Here is a 22,482-nt window from a genome sequence, read left to right on the forward strand (position 1 = left end):
ATCCTAATCTGTGTTCTGAAGATAAACGAGGGTCATCAAGGGATTGAAGCCATATAAGGAAGAATAATTAATAACAGTATTTTGTGTGAACTAAATCTTTAAATATAGATAATTTTTCCCCATCATTTATTAGAAGGTCATCTCTATTGAATCAATGTCACACTTTAATGTAATTAATATGTAATGTAATGTAATGTAATGTAATGTAATGTAATGTAATGTGTGTATTATATAGTGCATTTATTGTGTATGGCCATATACCCAAAGCGCTTCACAATCATGAAGGGGATTTCTCCCCACCATTACCAGGATGCAGCATCCACTTGAATGATGTGACTACAGTCACAGGACAATGGCACCAGTGCGCCCATCACACACAAGCTATGGTTGGAGTGGAGAGACAGATTAGGGGATGATTAGGAGGCCATGATGGGTAAGGGCTGATGGAGGGAATTTGCCCAGGACACCCCTACTCTTTACAAGAAGTGCCATGGGATTTTTAATGACCACAGAGAGTCATGACCTTGGTTTAACATTTCTGATGATTTTCATTAGCATAAGTGTGTTCAAAGATAAACAGCACACAAGGAATAGTGTATGAAGTAATTTATTTTTTACAAAATTCATCAACTTACACATTTGTCACATATTTAACAGTTTCAAAATGTCACCCAGTGCATTGAGTGACTTCACAGCCCTCAAAAACAAAGCTAATTTTGTCCAAAAGGAGTATATTGTGATCATTTACCCTTATACACATTTTGCCTATAAGGCTAGTGCACTAAAAAGAGGCACGATTTTACATTTCGCTTTAAAGGTTTTACACTAAAGAGTTTAAATGGAAAAAGAACAAAAATCATCACTGTTTAATAACTACATCCACACTGAAATCAAGATTGATATTGTTTTGATTAGACGTGTTTTCTTTTCAAACTATTTACTTTAATATTAGTGTCCACAGGACAGGATATTAGCATGATCTTCTAAAGTAGCTTTGTAGTCGTAATAGGATTAACTCACTCATGTTTGCTTTAGGAATTTACTGCTTGTAAGCTAAAAGTCTTAACTGTATATAAGCGTACAATGTTAAATAAATAATGAGCTTAGAAGTGAAGCTAATTTAACAGTAAAATATCTATATACAAGGTCTCTTTGACCATATATCACACTCATTTTTAAGGCTGATTGAAATGAAAAGCTGCAAAAAAAGAGAAAATGACACTGATAGTTTGGTATAAATAAATTTGAACAAAATATCACATTTCTGACAGATTCGCTTATATAAATAGTGCCTACGCTAAACATTTGAAAAATATTTGGTCTTCTGATTGGTGATCAACAGTCAAACAAAAAGAAAAATCTAGGATCTGTCTTAGAGGCACATGACATAAAAATAAAAGCAATATTGTTCACTGAATAAACGCTGGAAGACGATATACACAATGACTCTTAAGAGTCTTTGGACCTTTTTTGCGCTTAACACAGATTAATCCAGCATATTATTTTCGGTCTGTAAATCTAAGGTTGATGGACGCTCCTGGACAGAGCAGGCCATGGGTCTTGGCGTGAACCTCTGTGGTCTGAGGAGAAACTTCAATGTGGAAGTTCTGCAGGAGCTGCATGAGAAGAACATCAGTACACCATTAAACAATGTAAGTGGATCTTGCTTTAATGTTGACATTTAAGATACTTGTGAAGAAACTACACACCTGTGTGAGAGCCAGATGCATCTCAAGCTCGGCTATTCTCCTTCCGATGCAGCTGCGGATTCCATAGCCGAATGGGATAGAGCCGAAGTTGTCAACGCGGTCGGAAGCATCCTTGCGGATCCAGCGATCAGGACGGAACTCTTCAGGGCGGGGGAAGTTCTCCTCATCCATAGAGGTGGAGTAATGACACAGAGCCAGCTGAGTCTGTGAACATAGGACGTTGTTGAGTTTTCCTGACGTGGCAAGAATTGTTTAAAGACATGTTAAAAGACTTAATTTAAAGAGAACCTATTATGCCCCTTTTTACAAAGATGTAAACTAAATTTCTGAGGTCCAAAAAACTTGACAAAATAATATTTTATAACTCTTTGAAACTACCCTTTTTAGACATCCATCCAAATTGCACTGTTTTGAGGATTCTTTAAACTCAATTGAGATTGAGCCTTCTTGTCAAAAGGGGGCAAGCTACAAATGCTATCATGATAGCAGCAGATTTAAAAAGTAGCTAATGCTATCTCTGTGCAGAACTGAAAATGTCAAAGGATTTAAACTGAATCTGTGGTCCTTGGTGATTTATATGCAAGTCAATGGTCACTCGCTTTTAGGAGTAAACATTAACATGTACAAACAAGTTCTTGGTGTATCATCAGAAGCGAAGTGGACTCATTTAAACATCTATGTACAGTAAGTGTTTATTTTTATTCATTCATTCATTCATTTTCTTGTCGGCTAAGTCCCTTTATTAATCCAGGGTCGCCACAGCGGAATGAACCGCCAACTTATCCAGCAAATTTTTACACAGCGGATGCCCTTATAGCCGAAAGCCATCTCTGGGAAACATCCACACACACACTCATACACTACGGACAATTTAGCCTACCCAATTCACCTGTACCGCATGTCTTTGGACTGTGGGGGAAACCGGAGCACCCGGAGGAAACCCACCCGAAGGCAGGGAGAACATGCAAACTCCACACAGAAACACACACTCCACAGAGGTTTGAACCAGCCACCCAGCAACCTTCTTGCTGTGAGGCGTCAGCACTACGTACTGCGCCACTGCCTCGCCCATGTGTTTATTTTGAACTCAACTCAATTCATGTTTATTTCTATAGCGCTTAGCAGCTTAACATGGAAGTTCTAGTGAATTAAAACTGCGTCAGTTCAGTTTTCACAGTTTAAGTTCAATTTAGTCCAGTTCAGTGTGGTTAAATTTCCCTGCTGAAAGTACAAACGCTAAAGAGCTAATCCACCAATGTGCAGCGCCACAAATCCCAAACCAAGCAAGCCAGTGGCGAGGAACAAACTTCGCCAATTGACGAAAGTGAAATAAAGAAAACCTCGAGAAACCAGGCTCAGTTGGGTAAGACCATTTCTTCTCTGGCCAAACTTCTTGTGCAGAGCTGCAGCCTAGGTGCTGGAGGTTATAATAATATTATTAATAATAATAGGTGGCTATTGACTTTCATTATACAAATCACCAAGAACAGATTTAGCTAAAAATGTTCTTTAATGTTCCAATGAAGAGCAAAAGGTCACCTACATCTTCAGTGGTGATTAAATTAAACATTTTGAATGAGCTATTCCTTTAAGGATCACAGATTACGCTGATATGGGCTGTTGTTAGATCGGAAATGGCTGCGGCCAGAAGTTAACGAGAATTATTTATATTATTTATTAAATTTTTTAAATTTATTAAAAGTGTTTTATTGACTTCTACCCCCACCTAAACCCTTCTGTCACAGTAACGTAAAAACAGTAGTTGTATCGAGTATTATTTATACTATCTATTAAATTACCCAATAAATTGTATTATTTAACGCCTGCCCACACCCCAACCCTAAACCCAACTGTCACAGTACTGTAAAAATAATAATTATTGTTATACAGTGTCATAAAAAAGCTGCTATATTAATGTGCATATATCACTTCCGGCCAGCCGTCTATCTGATCTAAACTTTACTCAGAACTGATATTAAAATATTAACTTTGCTTTATTATTTACAATCTATTGATCTATATATATGGTGTGGTTTAGAAGATTCCCCCCAAAATCAGTGATAAGGAAAGTGCTATATAAATGTTGGGAATAATAAGGAACAAGGTTTAACCGTTTCGTCAACTATGGTAATTAAGATGTAATTCTGTCTGCCTTTTAAAAAAAAAATCTGAAGTATTTCTACAAGAAATGAATAAACCACAATTAATTTTGTGATTCTCAAAGTTTCAAGAATGTATGTTCACCCGTAAAATGTATTGCTATTGAACTTTTTTTATTTGTTATTCTTTTAATAGTTATCAATACTTTCAAATTACATTTGAATTTGAATTAATTATTAGAAGTAATAAATAATAAATACATTTTACAGAAGCCTCCTAATGCAGTGAGATCGAAATGTAGGGGGAGTACAAGTCTTGTTTTTGAGACACAAAATATCTACGTATATCCAAGTAAAGGTAATTCATAAACCTAGAAGTGCAGAAAGATCAGGCAGGAAACAATGCTTCATTTTATGGGGCAAGTTTTGACCTGTTTAAGATGAATATATAAAAATAGACCATTTTGAGGGACGTTAAAGATAACAATGGTCCTAACATATTTCCTGTTTTACTTTTTCATTTTCATAGCTTCAAAGAATCTAAAAAGGTCCACATTTGAATGATGTTATAAAAGCTATTTTAAGTTATGGTTGAATTCCCTCTTATGAATCAGTTTGACAACAAGCAGGAAATGTTCATGGGCCAATGACATCACCACATTGAAATGGTCAGTTACATGATACATGCTGCTCTTACCCCTTTAGGAATAAGATAACCTCCAACGATCAGATCATCATGTGTAACACGTCCATTTCCAGGGAGAACAGGGAAAAGCCTGTGTGCAGTAGAGGGATGAAGTTAAATAATGTTTTGTTTTAAACAGTCACCCTGTATCTCAACCTAAATAACAATATTTAAGATGAATTTTATTTTCACAATGGTGGGCGGAGCTTACCTGAGTGTCTCTTTAACAAGCCCTCTAATAAGCGGCAGATAAGGAACATCTTCTCCAGTTGGGACTCGACCACCCAGCACTCGGTCCACTTCCTCAAAGATCTGCTGCTGTATTGTGGGATGCCTCGCCAGAAGGTATGTGCTCCACGACAGCGTAAAAGAGGTCTGTGAAGGAGCAGAGGGATCAAAATGTTGAGGAATTCTGAAGAAATTCTCTGTCTCTGTTAGAAGGTTGGAAAATATTCTTTTATTTCGAGATTCAAAGATCTCAATATACAAGTTGTTTAATGTACGATTTATGAAAATGCATGCATTCCACATGAGCTGCATTAAAGAGTTCACCATGAGATACACCATGAGAAAACACTAAGTGCCACTCTAAATGCAGATTCTTGGCTATTTTGACTGGTAATTAAGAAATCGAAGGATTTTTCAGGGTTTTTCAACGTTAGAGTCAGCAAGAAATCAAAATGTATTTTCTATGTTTCGAAATATATATAGTAAGACTGTTATAAATTGTATATAATTAAGTTATGCACCTAAATGTTTTGTAAAAATAATCTTTAATCAAACACCTTAATTTTCCCTCCCCCTCAAAATGACTTTTATGCAATTCTGGTCACATGGTCTGCCTTTAGGGCGGGGCTATCAGCTTGTGTCTTGTTTCTGCACTGCCTTTGCAGTAGGCAGACATCCTAAGTTGAGAATAGTCATTCCCGGTTGTGTTTGACGCGTTTTGCAGGAGGTTTCGGGAGTTCTGCCACATGAAACATTTCAATAGGTTGTGGGGGGGTGTGTGTGTGTGGGGGGGGGGGGGGGGGTGACAAGGGTGAGGGGTGAGAAGGGTGCTCGACTTATTTAAGGACTGGGAGGGAGACGCCCGATGCATAGAGACTCCCCAAACTTCCGAGAGACTTGGGATGTCTGCTATTCCGGCATATGTATTTGAACCAAACTATTCTGGCATATGTCCCTTCTAGCCACAACCCAGTACACCCATACACTCTCGCATTCACACACAGTCATCCACTAAGGCCAATTTTGTTTACCCAATTCACTTATAGCGCATGTCTTGAACTGTAGGAACACGAAGAGAACATGTAAACAGGAGGGACAGTTGAGGCAGGAATGTGGGAAGCAGAGAGAGTAGAGAGAGAATGGAAGGATTGACCAAGGACCTCGAGTCAGGACTCAAACTTGGGTCACTGTGAGCACCACTGTGCAATATGTCGACGCACTTAACCACTGGGCTATTAGCGCCAACTATTGTCGATGTTTAACATATCAATTAAATGTAAGAATTTGACTAAATAATGTTGCATATGTGGATATCTGGTGGCACAGTGGGTAGCCCTGTCGCTTCACAGCAAGAAGGTCGCTGGTTCGAGCCTTGGCTGGCCCAGTTGGCAGTTTGCATGTTCTCCCCATGGTCGTGTGGATTTCCTTCGGGTGCTCCAGTTTCCCCCACAGTCCAAAGACTTGCGCTATAGGTGAGTTGGAAGGGCATCCATTGCGTAATAGCGTATGCTAGCTAATTAGCGGTTTATTCCGCTGTGGTGACCCCTGATTAATAAAGAGACCAAGCCGAAAAAGTCTAAAATCTAACTGTACATCCACCCTCAACTAAAAAAGATTACTTATGTCACAGCTATACTACATCTTTTATACAAGACTGTGATTACAAAACCACTGATTCACTCCCATGCTCTGATTTTCCCAAACTTGTCCTCCCCCCCAGTGCCGCTTTTGTTAACCGCCTTTCAGAGATCACCCAGTCAACATTATTCACTTTACCCCCCTTGTTAAGTGCCCTTTCTCTTCACCCCTTAATCCTGTAACGAAACACCTGCAATGCTTCCCTCCATTCATCATTAGTTTTTATCTCGGCTCAATCTGGGCCTAAGAGAGTTGCTGTCATGTGCGTTCAGCTCCAGCGATCACACTCTTTGTTTTTGGGTGACTAATTCCTAGAGCCTTAACCCAAAACAGGGACCTTGCCCGATCGAGGTGAAGGGAATTCAAGACAGACAGGCAGAGAGGGAACGATTACATGACCAGTTTTGGCTCACGCCTGCTAACGTGATCCTACGGCTGAATGAAAAGGAAAGATCAAAGAGAAGAGGATGCCAACAGACACATCAGCGAAACAGGAGAGCCTTGGTGGCTCTTGTTTATTGTGGGTGAGATGTATGGCTTGAGGTCAGCGTGGGGTCAGGTGAACACAGAGGTCCCCATGGAGACGTTGGACACCCGTTACGATCTGACCATTTGAAGGGAGTTCACGGGAGGAGAAAATGGCTCGTGAGACAAGGTCCTGATGTGAAAGTTCATTTATCATCGCCATTAGCACAAGCGTTTCCCCAGATGTCTCAATTAACAATGTGCCCCTGCTTCCTAAATCACTTCTGCTTGGAGATACTTCAATGGAAGTACGAGCAGCAGCGTATAAATTGACTAATTTGGCTGGCCAACAAAGCGAACTTGTGCCAAATTATGAGTCACGGATTACAAGTTGAGAAGCGATGACTTGTAATGCCCTTATTCCCAGCACCCCAGTCCTTACCGTGTCCACCCCAGCCAAGAGCATTTCTGTCATGTTTGCGTAGATCTCCTCTAGATTCATCTCTCTGGTGACCAGCATGTGAGTCAGCAACCCTCCTTTAATCTCTTCGCTCTTCTCCATCTGCTTTTTGATCTCGGAAAGCCTCTTGTCCACGTGGATTTGACCTAAAACAAACATTAAGCTTTTAATGAAACGGAAAAAAGCTACTTTGTCACAATGTCCCATCACACCACAGTCCTTCTGTTCTTACTGAATTTAAAGAGGCCGTCCCATGAGCTGCAGAATTCCTCCCAGGGTTTGGGAATGATGGGACGCAGCCATTTGGGAATGGCACCAGCGTACATGGTGGTCTTAAAGGAGCTGAACATGAGGTGTAATGCAGTAATGTACTCCTGACTCATCTTGGGAATTTCATTTTCCAAGCAGCCCAGGCGAGTCTCGTATAAAATAGTTGCAACACCTAAGAAAGAGTCAAATATGTTTTACTCATCATATTGCTTAACATTTATGTACTGACCATATTATATAGATATCCTAGTAATAAATGCAATTGCACACTGGATCGGCTCTATATGTTTATTTGAATTCTGAGTAGGTTGACTTCCAAAAATCAATCACTTCAAACAGCGTTAAGTCATTTAGTATGCAAATTACAAAGCTAATATTCGAAACATATCATCTGTGTATGAGATAAGAACACAAAAACTCAAACCGAATTGTTTTGAATGAACTATTGATGTAATTGTAGCTCTGCAGATTAAATTAAATCCTTGCTAGGCTGAATAAACTAATTCAGACCTCCGTGATAGTGCTGTTAGTTTGAACTACTTTTATGGCTGAAGTTGAAGATGTTTACATTCTGATAAACTTTGTGTCTTTGTCTTTAATCTAATGTGAATCAACATTGTGCTGACTGAATTGAGCTGATTAATGATAGTGAATAGGATTAGTTTCTTTGTTCATAAACAATGCAACACTGACACTGTTATTGATCAAAACTGAATCAACATTAAACTGAATTGAGCTGATTAATGACAGTAGCTGTTTCCATCCAAAAAATGCAAATTAACTTTATGTGCAAAACTGGATTATGGCATAAAAGATGTGCGAATAAAGCAGCGTTTCCATCCAACGAGTCAAAGTGACCAAAATCGTTACTTCCTGATTAACTGGTGACAAATATCAACCGTAAAAACAGAATGGCTTGCACCTCAGAAGGCAATCCTGACTTGCAGTGATCATGTGGTGGCGCTTTAAGACGTGAGATGCGGAGCACAGACACTCTTGATTTTGGAGGTCACTAATAATATAATAACAATAACACTAAATCGTTTGTGCAGTTTAGAATGACCAAAACAACATTTCAGATGTTCTACAGTGTGCTCAGCCTGCTGGTTTGTCCATTCACACACATTTTTATCGTCACATGATCTCTTATAACAAAATCACATGACCATTTTAATGCACATACTGGAATTTGTATGGAAAAGTGTTTCCAACGCAGTTGCGCATCTTTTCATATCATCCTTTCATACTCAGTTATCATTTTCACCCTTTCATACTCAGTTATGTGCATGTTTTTTATGCACATTATCTAAATGTATGCACATCTTGGCATTTCCATCAAGCAGTTTTCATGCGCATTTAAAAAATCCACTGTTATTGATCCAAACTGAATCAAGATTAAACTGAGTTGAGCTGATTAATGACAATTTTGTCATCTGCATAGCTGTTCTTTGTTAGCGTAAAGCTGCTTTAAAACTATATTTTATAAACTGCTATACAAATAAATAGTAAAAATGTTAAAAAAAACTAATTTAATGGATTTAAAACTCTAAAGTCATTTCTAAAGTCATTTCCATATGCCCATTACTGTCTCTGGATCATCTGCTTAACAGCTCGATTCAGACCTCCAAGGTAAGTGGGTGTAATTTCATTTATGCAGAGCACTCGCGTTTCTTTTTAAGAAAACTCCAGAAAGATCAGTGTGCTACTTGATTCTCACCTTAGTTAGAAAAAAAAAATCCCCACTATAGCGATAGAGGAAATCAAACCACTATGAAAGGAAACCCTTGACTGAAAGCCAAATCCTGTTCTTTCATCAAAGAATGAGTGTAAATCCTCACGGTAAATACCTTCAACTTGACTGTACCACACACACACTACCCTCAGGCTCACCTTCCATGGCATATTTGAAGAACAGATCATTAATGTTGAGGACAGTCTGGCTGTCATCCTGCTGGCTTCGCAGTGTCTTCACTCTCTTCACCAGGTCGGCCACCACGTCGTTAACGTCGGAAGAGAAAACTGCCACGTCTCGGGGACGCATAATCAGCTGACGCAGAACACTGCGCATTTTCAGCCACTCATCACCCTCGCTGAAGAGAGAAATCGATTGTTTATTAGAATAAGAGAAATCAGGTGCAACCTGGTATTAACATGCTCTTTTGTTGATCTTATCACTGCTGGATGAATAAATTCAGCTGTAAATGGAGTCTAGAATAGTTTGAGCTTGTTCAATTTTGACTACTTCCAGATGTAGCCAAAATACATTTGACCTAACTGCGTTCATAGCGAAAAAATGCTTGTTGTGTATAACAAACGACACAAAACAACGCCTACTCTCCACCAGTTTTACAAACAGTGATCTAATATTTTTTTCAAATGAAGAATTTTTGCTGTCTGAAGGGATTTGTTTACCAGTGTATACCAGTATGCCATTGTTGTAACAAATACTAATTAAAAATATTTAAATTACTGTAACTGAGTAGTTTTTTCAGGAATTGTAATTTACTAAGTATTTTAAAAAGTATACTTTTACTTGAAATAAATATTTTATTGCTGTAACAATACTTTTACTCCACTAATTTCCTTCAACTTGAATTTACTACTTTATTTTTTCTTGTCTATGGTGATTGGCTGAGTAAAATCTGCCTCGTGATTCTCAACCAATCAAAATGCGCCTAGAAAAATCACATCAGACAGACCCACATCAAGATTTCTTATAAAAATAGCAAACATACAGTGTGGAAGCATTAAACGTATCCAGGAAGGCGCAAAAATTGTTGTTCAAGATGACAACTGACTAAACGCAGTACAGAATATTACGTTTTCAAATACATGCACAAATTGCATGAATTCTATCAGTGCTGCATGAGCTTGGTTTGTGGCGCCACCTACTAGACACTCGTAGCTTATTTAGTCAGTGTTCAAAGTGCATAACCTGTAAATATATTGTCAAAGCTACCTTTTTTGATTCTTAGATTACACAGATTTTGCTTCGCAAGTAAACGCATTAGTCTTTCATATCATATTGACAGTGTTATACCAGCCTGATCTCATGAGGAAATGTAACTATTTTACGTTTTGTCAAATTAGTTCAAGGTGTATAACCTGTTAATATATTGTCAAAGATAAGTTTTTACTCCTTAGGTTACACAGATTTCGATTCGCAAGTAAACGTATGAGTATTTCACATCATATTCACAGTGTAATACCATCTTGATCTCATGACGAAACATAACTATTTTACGTTTTGTAAGTTTAGCTGTCATTGGGGGATAAGCAAATCATACTAAATTGTGTGAATGAAGTCGTATGAATTCATAAGAAATAGCCAAAATCAAAAAGTTACGAATCGCTGAGATATTATGTTGGTAATACTCACTACTTTTGAGTACTTTTTGGTCTACCTTTTACTCATACTTTAAGTATTTTTTACAACAGATACTTTTACTTCTTGCACTACATTTTTTTGCAAGTAATGGTACTTTTACTTCAGTAAGATTGTTTTAGTACTCTTTCCGCCATTGCAGAAATAGAAACTGGAACAAACAGAGGGTGGTCAAAATTGAACACAAGAGATTTTTTACCTATTTAATTTGCGCAATTAAATCGGTCCTTTCAAAAATCTTACCGATCACCATCTTTTCATCTGCAGTGGTTTGATTTTTTAAAAGTGACAGAAAGCAGATCTCTGTGTACTTACGCTGAGATGAGTCCCGTGGACCTTCCCCTCAAATCTCTGTACTCCTTCCAAGACTCCATGTTGCCTCTCTGAGGAGTTGCGCTTTCACTTCTGAGAACCTGCGCCACCATGTCTCTGTCAGCGATGGACACGACAAACTGAGGTCCAAATCGAGACTTGAAGATCTTCCCATACTTCTTAGCGTGCTCCATCTACAATAAGATTTGTATATCTGATTAACATGGATCCCAGAAAACTCTGAAACTTTTAAAGCTTAAAGGGTTAGGTCACTCAAAAATTTTAAATACGTTATTAATTACTCGCTCTCATGTCTTTACAAACATTTAAAATGAAATCTGAGAGCTTCCTCATCCACCAGCAAGGTTTCAGACTCCAGAAAGTCTAGAAAATTACCAAAAAACATCCTCAAAACAGATCATATGGTAGTTACGAGAATTGCTTTGTGTGCATATAAAACTTCCTCCTCAGTGTCAGTATAGGGTGCTCATTCACGTCTTTCGTTTAGTCTTGTCTCTGATGTATAGTTGAAGTCAGAATTATTAGCCCCCCTTTGAATTGTTTTTTCTTTTTCAAATATTTCCCAAATGATGTTTAAAAGAGCAAGGAAATTTTCACAGTATGTCTGATAATATTTTGTCTTTTAGAGAAAGTCTTATTTGTTTTTTTTCCGATTAGAATAAAATCAGTTTTTAATTTTTTAAACACCATTTTAAGGTCAACATTATTAGCCCCTTTAGGCTATTTTTTCCTGATAGTCTACAGAACAAACCACCATACAATAACTTGCCTAATTACCCTAACCTACGTAGTTAAGCCTTTAAATGTCACTCTAAGCTGTATAAAAGTGTCTTGAAAAATATCTAGTAAAATTTTATTTACTGTCATCATGACAAAGATAAAATAAATCGCTTATTAGAGATCAGTTATTAAAACTATTATGTTTAGAAATGTATTGAAAAAATCTTCTCTCCCTAAACAGAAAATGGGGGAAAAAAAAACAGGGGGTCTAATAATTCAGGGGGGCTAATAATTCTGACTTTAACTGTATATCTCAGATGCACTTGTGTATTGTTTCAAACAGAGAAAATTGTACAAAGGCATCAGTGCACATTGCAAACACGTGCCCTATACTGACACTGAGATGAAGGAACTGTTGAATAAAGTCATTATTTTTATGTGTGCACAAACTCATTCTCGGGGCTTGTAATATTCAGTTTAAACTACTAAAGGTGTATGATCTGTTTTGAGAATGTTTTTTGGTATTTTCCTTGACTTTCAATGAGTTGGGAACCTTGCCATCTAAGAGAGCTCTCGGATCTCATCTTAAATATCTTACTATTGTTCTGAAGATGGTCAATTCACATTTTTATTTTTGAGTGAACTAACACTTTAGATATAAATACATTTAACACTGACCTTGGGCTAATCTTAGAGTTGCATTCGGGTTCTAGCAGTCTTTAGTTTGTATCAGCTTACTGATGTAGTTTTTGTGCTTTTAATGCTTTGCTTTGCTTTATTGTAAATGTGTTACTGAAGTGAGGAAATAACATGACCATGGCGTCATGACCTGTATCACATCTGTTAGCTCCTCAATGGCAATATCTTTTTCTCCACAAAAGACCATCTGGCTATTAGTCAGTACGTGTGGGGAGACTTTCCCAGTACGGATGGCCCATTCGCAAATACTTGAAGCCGTTTGCAAATACAGCAAGCTTGGCCAACTTTATCCCTGCTCTCAAGTTGTCTGTACCATCCAACACAAAGACACCTCTGTGTCTCCTCAGCGAGAAAAAAACCCTGAGACATTTCTCATCTTTCTCACTGTCCTAAGACAACTCGCACAGCATAACTGATCCGTAATGTAGGCACATGTAAACAGATGCCAGTCATCATTGAGCCTTTTAGGATTAGTACTTGGCATTTTGGCAATGTTTCAGCGCATGAGTGGAAACTTGAAATACATTGGCCATGATGAATTGCAATGACAGGCTGTCAGACAGCTGTACATCTTTATGCACATTCTTGAGGGGTTTGGCAGTGGCACCTTAATGCAGGCTGTATAATTTGAATCTGATCCCACATGCAGACGAGCCTGAGATAAAATAAGGTTTAGCGAGCGTCCCTCATGGCGGGGTGGAGACTGAGCCCGACGGTTTATGCAACTCTAAAAGTAATTCAACACCTCACGTGTCCGCGCTGCACATTACGTAGCCGAAATTTGATTGAATCACAATCAAGTCAAATCCAAAATTATTTTTTAATTCAACATATCTGCCATGGAAATGTTATTACTGACCGTTTACAGTTAAACGAGATTAAATTAATACACTTTACAATAAAAGTTAATGTTATGCATTTATTTACTATTATAAACAATACTTTTATTATCGTATTTATCCGTTTTCGTTAACGTTATTTAATGAAAAAAACAACTAATGTTAATAAGCATGAATTTGCATTTTAAAATGCCCAATGTATATAATGACTAACATTATAGCCTAATCTATTAACAAATGCTGTACTAGGCTCTTAATTCTTAGTACGTTAACATTACCAAATGAAGCCTTAGAGTAAAGTGTGAATATAAAAACATATGGACTAGCACACAAGATTGCGTCTGGCTGTTTTCATTGAATGTGTATTGAAGGTGTAAACTGTGCGCTAGAAGAGTCATGCAAATGAAAACTCGCACTACATCGTTTTTAATCCCAACGCGTATTCGTGGCCCCATTTGACCGTCTCTCCACTCACCTGGATCTCGTGGATGCGGCTGAATCCATCCCGGTAGAAGAACTCCAGGAGGTTGGCGACAGTGCTGGGTCCGGGCATCTCCTTGAGGCTCTTGACTCTCGCCGCCTTCTGTACCTCCTCCGCCGGACTCACCGCGCTCTCCTCCTTCAGGTCCGCCTGGCTGTGCGCCGCGATCTCTAGAGAGCCGCTCGCCACCGACTTGTGGAGCCCGTGGGTCTGGATAAGAAGCTGCCTGCAGGACTCCTGCAGCAGATTCTTGCGGGCCATGTGTAGAATAGTACTTTGAAGAGCCATGTCAAAGACTGCGTAAATGCTCACCAAGCTGAATTGAGGAGCCGCTTGGAGATGTGAAGGTGTTCGCAGACTGGAGTGAATGCGCTTGTGGTTTGTGTGGTGCGCAGCGGTCTTTTAAAGGTCCCAGGGAGAGGTGCGGGATCAGCGAAGGGGATTGGACACTGGAGTTTTGGCACTGGGATGAACAAGCGGTCCTTACGCATCCCCCACGAGGCAGCGGACGTGCCCGTGAAAAGCCCAAGTGCAGGATTTCCTTTTGTTGCAAAATAAATTGTGGATTACTTCGATTGTGGCGGGCAGCCCTTGAGGTGACCTGCTTTAGTCGCAAATGTCTTTATTAAAACCCGAGTGAAATTAGTCAAAGACTCTTGACCAAAAGCAAATTAAAGAGAGTTTTAGCTGTCGGAATCTAAAAGTACATCAAATCATGTCAACAAACAAGCTCTGCATATTGATATTATAAGCTACTACACTTCTTTAGTTAAAAAAAATGCTTTTTATTTAGCATTAATAATTTTACGAAAAACAAACATTCCATTGAACTTAAAGGGATAGTTCACCCAAAAATGAAAAGCATTCACTCTTCATTCAGTTCAATCCCATTTACTGTTTTAGTTCTGTTGAACCCAAAAGAAGATATTTTGAAGAAAGCTGGACACCTGTAGCCATTAGTAGCCTATTTGTTTTTACTACTACACTGTAAAACCCAACAGTCAACTTTATCAACTCAAAATTGACTGAAAGTTAATTCTACTCATTTGAAAAGAGTTTTGAACTCAGTGTTGAAGGTAATGAGTTCATTAAATACCTCATTACTTCAACTTAAATGGAGTAAGTTCACAGTACTCATATAGATTCATTTTTAACTCAAATGGTTTGTAGCAATTGGTTTTCTCAAATGGTTTGAGTTGACTTAACTTATTGGGTTTACAGTACTCAGTTGGTTTGAGTTCTCTTAATTTATTGGGTTTTTCTGTGCTCAAATTGCTTCTTTTACTCAAATGGAGTAAGTTTAAAGTACTCATTTGGATTCATTTTTTAACTTAAATGATTTTTTTTTTTTGCAATTGGTTTCCTCAAATGGTTTGAGTTACTTTAACTTTTTGGGTTTTGCAATGGAAGTCAATGGTACAGGTTTTCAGCTTTAGTGCTCAACAGAATAAAGAAACTCATTAAGGTTTGTAAACATCTAAAGGCGAGTAAATAGTGAGCAAATTTCAATTTTTGGGTGAACTATCCCCTTAACATTGGAAAATGTTTTTATTTAAATAACTGTTCACTGAAAGGTTCTTTAGGGAACCAACATTGGTTCTTCTATAACATAAATCCAAAAACCTACGCTTGGAACCATAATTTTAAGAATAGTTTATATAGTGATCATAAAGCTAAGTAAAAATTTTTTTAACATTTATTAAATGTTTAATTTGGGCAGTACAGCGGCACAGTGGGTAGCGCTCTCGCCTCACAGCAAGAAGGTCGCTGGTTCAAGCATCAGCTGGGTCAGTTGGCATTTCTGTGTGAAGTTTGTACATTCTCCCCGTGTTCGTGTGGGTTTCCCTTCAGGTGCTCCACTTTCCCCTACAAGTCCAAAGACATGCGGTACAGGTGAATTCGGTAAGCTAAATTGTCCGTAGTGTATGTGTGTGAATTGAGGTGTATGAGTGTTTCCCAGTGATGGGTTGTAGCTGGAAGGGTATCCGCTGCGTAAAACATATGCTGGAAAGTTGGCGGTTCATTCTGCTGTGAGGACCCTAGATTAATAAAGGGAATAAGCCGAAAAGAAAATGAATGAATGAATGATAAATGTTTCATTTTTGTTTTAAACTTACAATTAAAGGCTCCAAAAATGACATATTTATTATATTATTATTACTATTTAGCAGTGATGCTTTAGGTAGAAGAACCATTTTTAGTTCCCCACAGAGCCTTTCAATGATCAGTCCTCAAAATAACAGATTTTTTAAGTATAAAGACTATAAAGAACCTTTTGTGAATGGAAAGGCCTTTTTGGATGTTAAACGTTCTTCATGGAACCATCAATAATCAACTGTTACTTTTATGAGTGTACTTAAGTCATGGTTATTGTAGTTAAATCATGGGTACCTAAACTTAAACTGGATTACAAACTATGTAATAGTGGCTTTTGTAGTAAAACTGTGGCTATACAAATGATAACCAATGCAGCACAATACTTTCAATAAAACCTCTGTTATTTTTTAGCAGTGATAATCAAAACATTAGTGACATAAAATGTCCTTATTGTGTAAAACTATAAATTTTCTACCGCTGACAACTTTTGCTACAATAAAAATGCTTAATCAGCTTAACCATTCCATTGCAATTGCTTTCTATTCTTTTCTTTAACAGCTGGATTACCTTAGAAGTTCATAGTCATTGCTGGTAATACTTTAATACTTTCTCCAACAAGTGGATGTGAAGAGGCCAGTTTTCCTCGGCTTCTGTGAACAGTGAAACCCCCTCATTGATAAGCAAAACGTAACTTCGAAGATAGGCCTATGTTGTCATTCTACACTCTCGCAAACTGTCACTGGGGTGGTACGTTTTCAAAAGGTACACATTTGTACTTAAAGGGTCCCAATTGGTACCTCAAAATGATATATTAGTACCTAAAAAATTCAAGAGGAACACTTTTGTACTTTTTAGGTACTAATATGTTCCCATAAGGTATAAATATGAACCTATTAGATACCAATTTGTACCTTTTGAAAAGGTACCACACCAGTAACAGCTCGCGTACCTTTATTTCAGAGAGTGTAGCAACAGATGGACATAGCAAACATTAAGAAAAAACTTTGAGGGAACACATCTTTTGCTCTCGCATTTCTCTTCTAAACCGTGTTTTGTTGTTTGTTTAGAAGAATCATAATCTGTTTAACAAGCTTCATGTTGTTGCTGGCATTAGTGCAAATGTGGGTTTTTCAGTCTCTGAGTTCACTTGAGTCCAGGAATTGTGTGTGGGATGAGGGCACCTGGGGTGAAAACCTTAATTTGACCCGATTGAGCATTTCTCAGCTCTACGCAGGATACTATTGACTACTTTCTAACAGGCTTGTTTTTTGGGAGTCCTGAAGCGAATGGGGCTCATCCCCCTGGAGCTGCTTTAGGATACAACTTGAGGATGTAACAAGAAAACAAAGAATATTCCCCCGAAATGCTCTTTCTCGTACCCAATCCTCAACCTCCTGCTCTTGTGTTTCCTCTAAAACCGTTACACAACCATGTATTGTTCGTTCCCTTTATTGCAACCTGCATAATCTAAATACCCTACTTCTTATTAAGAGTTCCCATCATACATGCTTAAAAAAATCAAGGTTCCTTCTTGGCATTGATTTCTTGAAGATGCTGTTTTGTTCTTGGGAAGTTCTTTAGGTTATTAAAATAGGTACAAACTGGTTCTTCAGTGCTAACTACTTTATTTTTAAGAGTGTACATTATATTCTTTTAGCGTGTTTTTGAAAAGCAGCTTAACGCAGCATGAAAAGATCTGTGGAGTCCTGCTGTATAATTGAAGCCTCTTCTATTTAGGCTTTTGTTTGGTTTTCTTTGAGATAAAAGAGAGCATCAGGCTGAAGAAGAGTGTGTTTATGCTAGATTTACATGCTAATAAGAATTATACAACAGCTTGTATGTGGTTTTGATTGGCTGAGAAGTTTTTTCTAGCCTTGAGATATTCTACCAAAAGTTTAAATCACTCTACCAAGCGTTGAGTCTCTAGGTGGAGGCTAAACTCAATAGAAATGTCCAAATACTAACTGCATTTGTGTCATTGATTAGTTAAGCTGTGAAAATGTGGTTGTAGCTTGATTCTGCTGAATAAAAAATGTAAAAAAAGAACAAAAGGGCCTCAAAATGGGAGGGATTTGGATCCTATTTTAATATCAGAAAATAAAAAAAGAGACTTATTGTCTTAATATCACCCCAATTTGCTTGTGGACACACTATACCTACACACAATTCTCTCCAAACAGCTTCCAAAAGATGATTTTCATCATAGGTGGCCTAAAAATATGTGGCAAAAGGATTTTTAAAACACTTCTTTCTTAATATTTACATGTCAAATTATTGTATAAGTCCAATATGCACTCATATTCTAAGATTCATAGATTACTCAGAGCACACACGACCTACAGTATACATGTGTGATACTGCAAACCCTTTCAGAGAAAAAACTTCTCTCATTGAAATCTCTCTTATCCTCCATATTACAAACGATTGCACATTTTTATCTACGCATGCAAACACGCCAAAGGAAAGCCCACTACTTAGTCATTCCACAGAATTCTCAAGACGGGCAGCTACTTAAAAGGGAAAAGCCACAGTTACAAAAGACTCCCTTTCTCCAAAACAATTGTTTTCTGAAAGACTGTTTTGCCTTTGTTTCCTCAATTTGGCAACATTCGGAGGTGCATGAGGCTTCTGACCACACTTAACAATAATCATATTAATCATTTGAATCCCCTGATCCCTCAATCCCTTTGTATTGTTTCATTATGTAGCTTGTATTGTTGGGTGCGCGTGCAAAGAGCAGAAAGTGGAGCTTTTTACCAATTTGGCACAAGATACAGGGATAATATTAAGAAATGTGGCGGATAATGAGGTGAAGCAGGTAAGGAAAATGAACCGATGACAATGTAACAAGGTGATGGAGCCAAACATGAGACCAAGAGAAGAGCACATGGCAAACAGCAACAAACAAAAGTCATGTGTTCACACACAAACAAGTCAAGAAAGCACATGGCAACTCTGAACTCCATCATCAGTCAAGCTGAATGAACAGACAAGTTGAGCTCAGAGAATCAACAGATCAAAACCTTTTACTTTAGTCTCAATATTATATTACACAAATAAACAAATAGATCATTTTAGACAACTTAAATGAACAGTTCACCCAAAATTGTTCATTCTGTCATCATAAAAGAAGATACTTAGAAAAATGTTGGAAACCTGTAACCATCGACTTTCATAGTACTTGTTTTTGTTTCTTGTTTTTCCCTACTCCCTGTGTTCGCGTGGGTTTCCTCTGGGTGCTCCGGTTTCCCCCACAGTCCAACTTGCAGTAGATGAATTGAATAAACTAAATTGGCTTTTGTGTATGAGTGTGTACGGATGTTTCCCATTACTGGGTTGCAGCTGGAAAGGCATCTGCTGTGTAAAACATATGCTGGATAAGTTGGCGGTTCATTTTGCGGTGGCAACCCCTGAATAACAAAGGAACTAAATGGAAGGAAAATAAATGAATGAAGTTCAGTGGATTGAGGTTTCCACCATTTTTTAAAATATCTTCTTTCGTGTACAACAGAAAATGAAAATCCATAAACCAATTATTTGGTGATTAAATGTTTATCTTGAGGTGAACTATCCCTTTATTGTCAATAATCTTGTGGTGAAATGTTATTTTTTAGTTATGTTTTTGATTTTCCAGATTATATTTAAATTAATGTCAAATTTTACAACCCCAAATCAGAAAAAGTTGGGAGCGTTTATGGAAAACACACAAAAAAAGAAAAAAGTGATTTCTGAATTTACTTTGACTTGTATTTTCACTGCAGACACTGCAAACAAACATAATTTAATATGTTCCTCATAAGTTCCTCACTGGCCTGTCTGCAGTCCTGACCTGTCTCCAATAGAGAATGTGCGGCACCTTTTGAAGCACAAAATGCTACAATGAAGACCCCATTCTGTTGCTCTCCTTAAGGCTTGTTTGCAGGAAGAATGGGACAAAATTACAGCTGAAACACTTCATCACTTGGTGTGTTCAGTCCCTAAATGTCTTTTACGGGTTTTGAAAAGCAACAGCAACATTACAAAATGGTAAATGCTGTACTGTTCAAAATATGTTGCAAGAACCAAAATTGTAATACGTGTTTATTTTGAAAAAGACTATAAAAATCATGATGAACACGTTAAGTAATGTTTGTTTTATTGCCTGCAAAAGTCTGAGTAAATCACTACTTACTTCATTTTATTTGCATTACTGCCCCAACTTTTTCTGATTTGGGGTTGTAAAATTAAATATTACAATAACAGCACAAGAAAGAGAGACTAAAGAGTGGAGGATAATATAGCAATATAGTGAAGTAACGAAATCTAGCTAATTAAAAAACAATAAGATGGCTAAACCAAGACATGAGACCAACAGAAGAGCACATGGCAAACACTAACAAGCAAAATCCATGTATTCACACACACACACACACACACACACACACACACACACACACACACACACACACACACACACACACACACACACACACACACACACACACACACACACACACACACACACACACACACACACACACACACTCGCACGCACGCACAAACGCACAAACGAACAAAATTAAGCCAGGAACGCACATGGCAAATGAACCTAATCATCATGTGTTCAAACTGAAAGACCCGTCTGACTGGACTCGCAGAATTATGAAAAAATGCAAGCTTGATATTGCATTAACTAAAAACTCCACACAATTTTGACATGGACATAATTTTGAAGATAAATAATATATATTTTGAAGATATTTTGTCAAAATGTAGATGTATTTTTACTAATTTTGTCAAGATTTTATGTTTTAGGACTTTATATTTTACCTTAAAATGCTATTCTCAATCATCTTGTGTGACAGAATAAATTTACCTCATGTGAGATCATAAACTCTGTAATAATTCAATTAGGAATAATTTTCTCCAGGTTCATCGTTCAGACAGGATTGATGATAATTCATTGACGAGAGTGTTTTTGTTACACATGTATGGTAATACTTATATTGACTACAATTTATTATTCAACTAACGCTAAACATACTAACTATATAATATGTACATGTAAATAATGTCAAACAACAAGTACACCCTAAAGTGTGTGAAAACAATTCATTTGGAAAGACGCTTGATTTGAATCAATTGGAAAAAACATTTCCTCCTCCTTTTAAATAATGTGTTTCATTTCCTTAGTTTGGATAAAATTGGACTTCATTTAAATGGTTCCGGGTCCAAGGTCACAGTCATGTGGCATCCTTTCAGAAATGACTTCCAAAGCCAATCGTAATTGTAAGTGGACAAAATGATGCTGATGCTGTTGGGTTTTGCTTATATTCTACTGATGTTGTCTTCATTTTTATTCGTCTATGTTTTTATGTACACAATATTCAAGCACTATGTTTATATGTTTGTTGTGTTGTTAGTTATATTGATTAGTGAATGTATGTTTTTTGACTATTTAAATTAACAAAAAGGGGGGAAACATCACTATTGTTATTTTATGCATTGTTTATCTGCATAAAAAGTTTTTTTTTTCATAATTTCTTAAAAATAAACGTATAAAGCCATAATAGCTCCTAAACAGCTCATTTTTTAATGTAAAATTGATTTCGTATTTGCGAAGCAGTGGCGCAGTAGGTAGTGCTGTCGCCTCACAGCAAGAAGGTCGCTGAGTCGAACCTCCGCTCAGTTGGCAGTTCTGTGTGGAGTTTGCATGTTCTCCCTGCGTGGTTTACCCCACAGTCCAAAGACATGCGGTACAGGTGAATTGGGTAAGCTAAATTGTCTGTAGTGTATGATTGTGTGTGTCTATATGTGTGTGTGTCTGGGATGTTTCCCAGAGATGGGTTGCGGCTTGAAGGGCATCCGCTGCGTAAAAACGTGCTGGATAAGTTGGCGGTTCATACCGATGTGGCGACCCTGGATTAATAAAAGGACTAAGCCGACAAGAAAATGAATGAATTTGTATTTTCGTATTTTCATCAATCAAACAATACGATTCTTGTTCGCCGGATAACAAAGTGCTTAAAGATTAAATTATAGGATTATAAAATGGTTGCCTGCACAGCTACCAATTATGTGGCGATTACGCACTAAGAATGTAAATTAAACAAAAGATGAATGGCGAGATTTACAAACAGCTTGCAAGAGCGGAAACCCTCTTTGTGGGTACAACAAAACAACCATCAGCAATTAAAAGATCTGGAGGCAGTTAACCTTTACTGCATATGTGTTTCTAGGTGTTTCTTATTGAAATGCAACATGTGAAGATAGGAAGTAATCATGCAATGCTATTTACTAATGTTTGCATCATTACTTAAAGCCAAAATAAGCATACAACATACTGTACCTGTTTAGAGTCAGCGGTTTATTTAAAGGTGCTGTTTGTAAGTTTT

The 22,482-nt window shown here is 37.6% G+C and overlaps 1 protein-coding gene across 1 annotated transcript; it reads right to left on the reverse strand.

The window, feature by feature from the left end:
- Positions 1–591: 591 nt before the first annotated feature.
- cyp27c1 (cytochrome P450, family 27, subfamily C, polypeptide 1) lies at positions 592–14,428 on the reverse strand. The gene is made up of 9 exons (NM_001113337.3): positions 14,006–14,428; positions 11,255–11,445; positions 9,445–9,644; positions 7,517–7,726; positions 7,267–7,430; positions 4,705–4,868; positions 4,506–4,584; positions 1,710–1,913; positions 592–1,616 (listed from the first exon to the last, which is right to left on the reverse strand). Exons 1-9 carry the CDS (start codon positions 14,297–14,299, stop codon positions 1,500–1,502), a joined length of 1,623 nt encoding a protein of 540 aa, NP_001106808.2. The 5' UTR covers positions 14,300–14,428; the 3' UTR covers positions 592–1,499.
- Between the last annotated feature and the right edge of the window lie 8,054 nt (positions 14,429–22,482).

The sequence above is a fragment of the Danio rerio genome, chromosome 6, assembly GCF_052040795.2.
Source record: "Danio rerio strain M-AB ecotype USA chromosome 6, GRCz13ab, whole genome shotgun sequence".
NCBI lineage: Eukaryota > Metazoa > Chordata > Actinopteri > Cypriniformes > Danionidae > Danio > Danio rerio.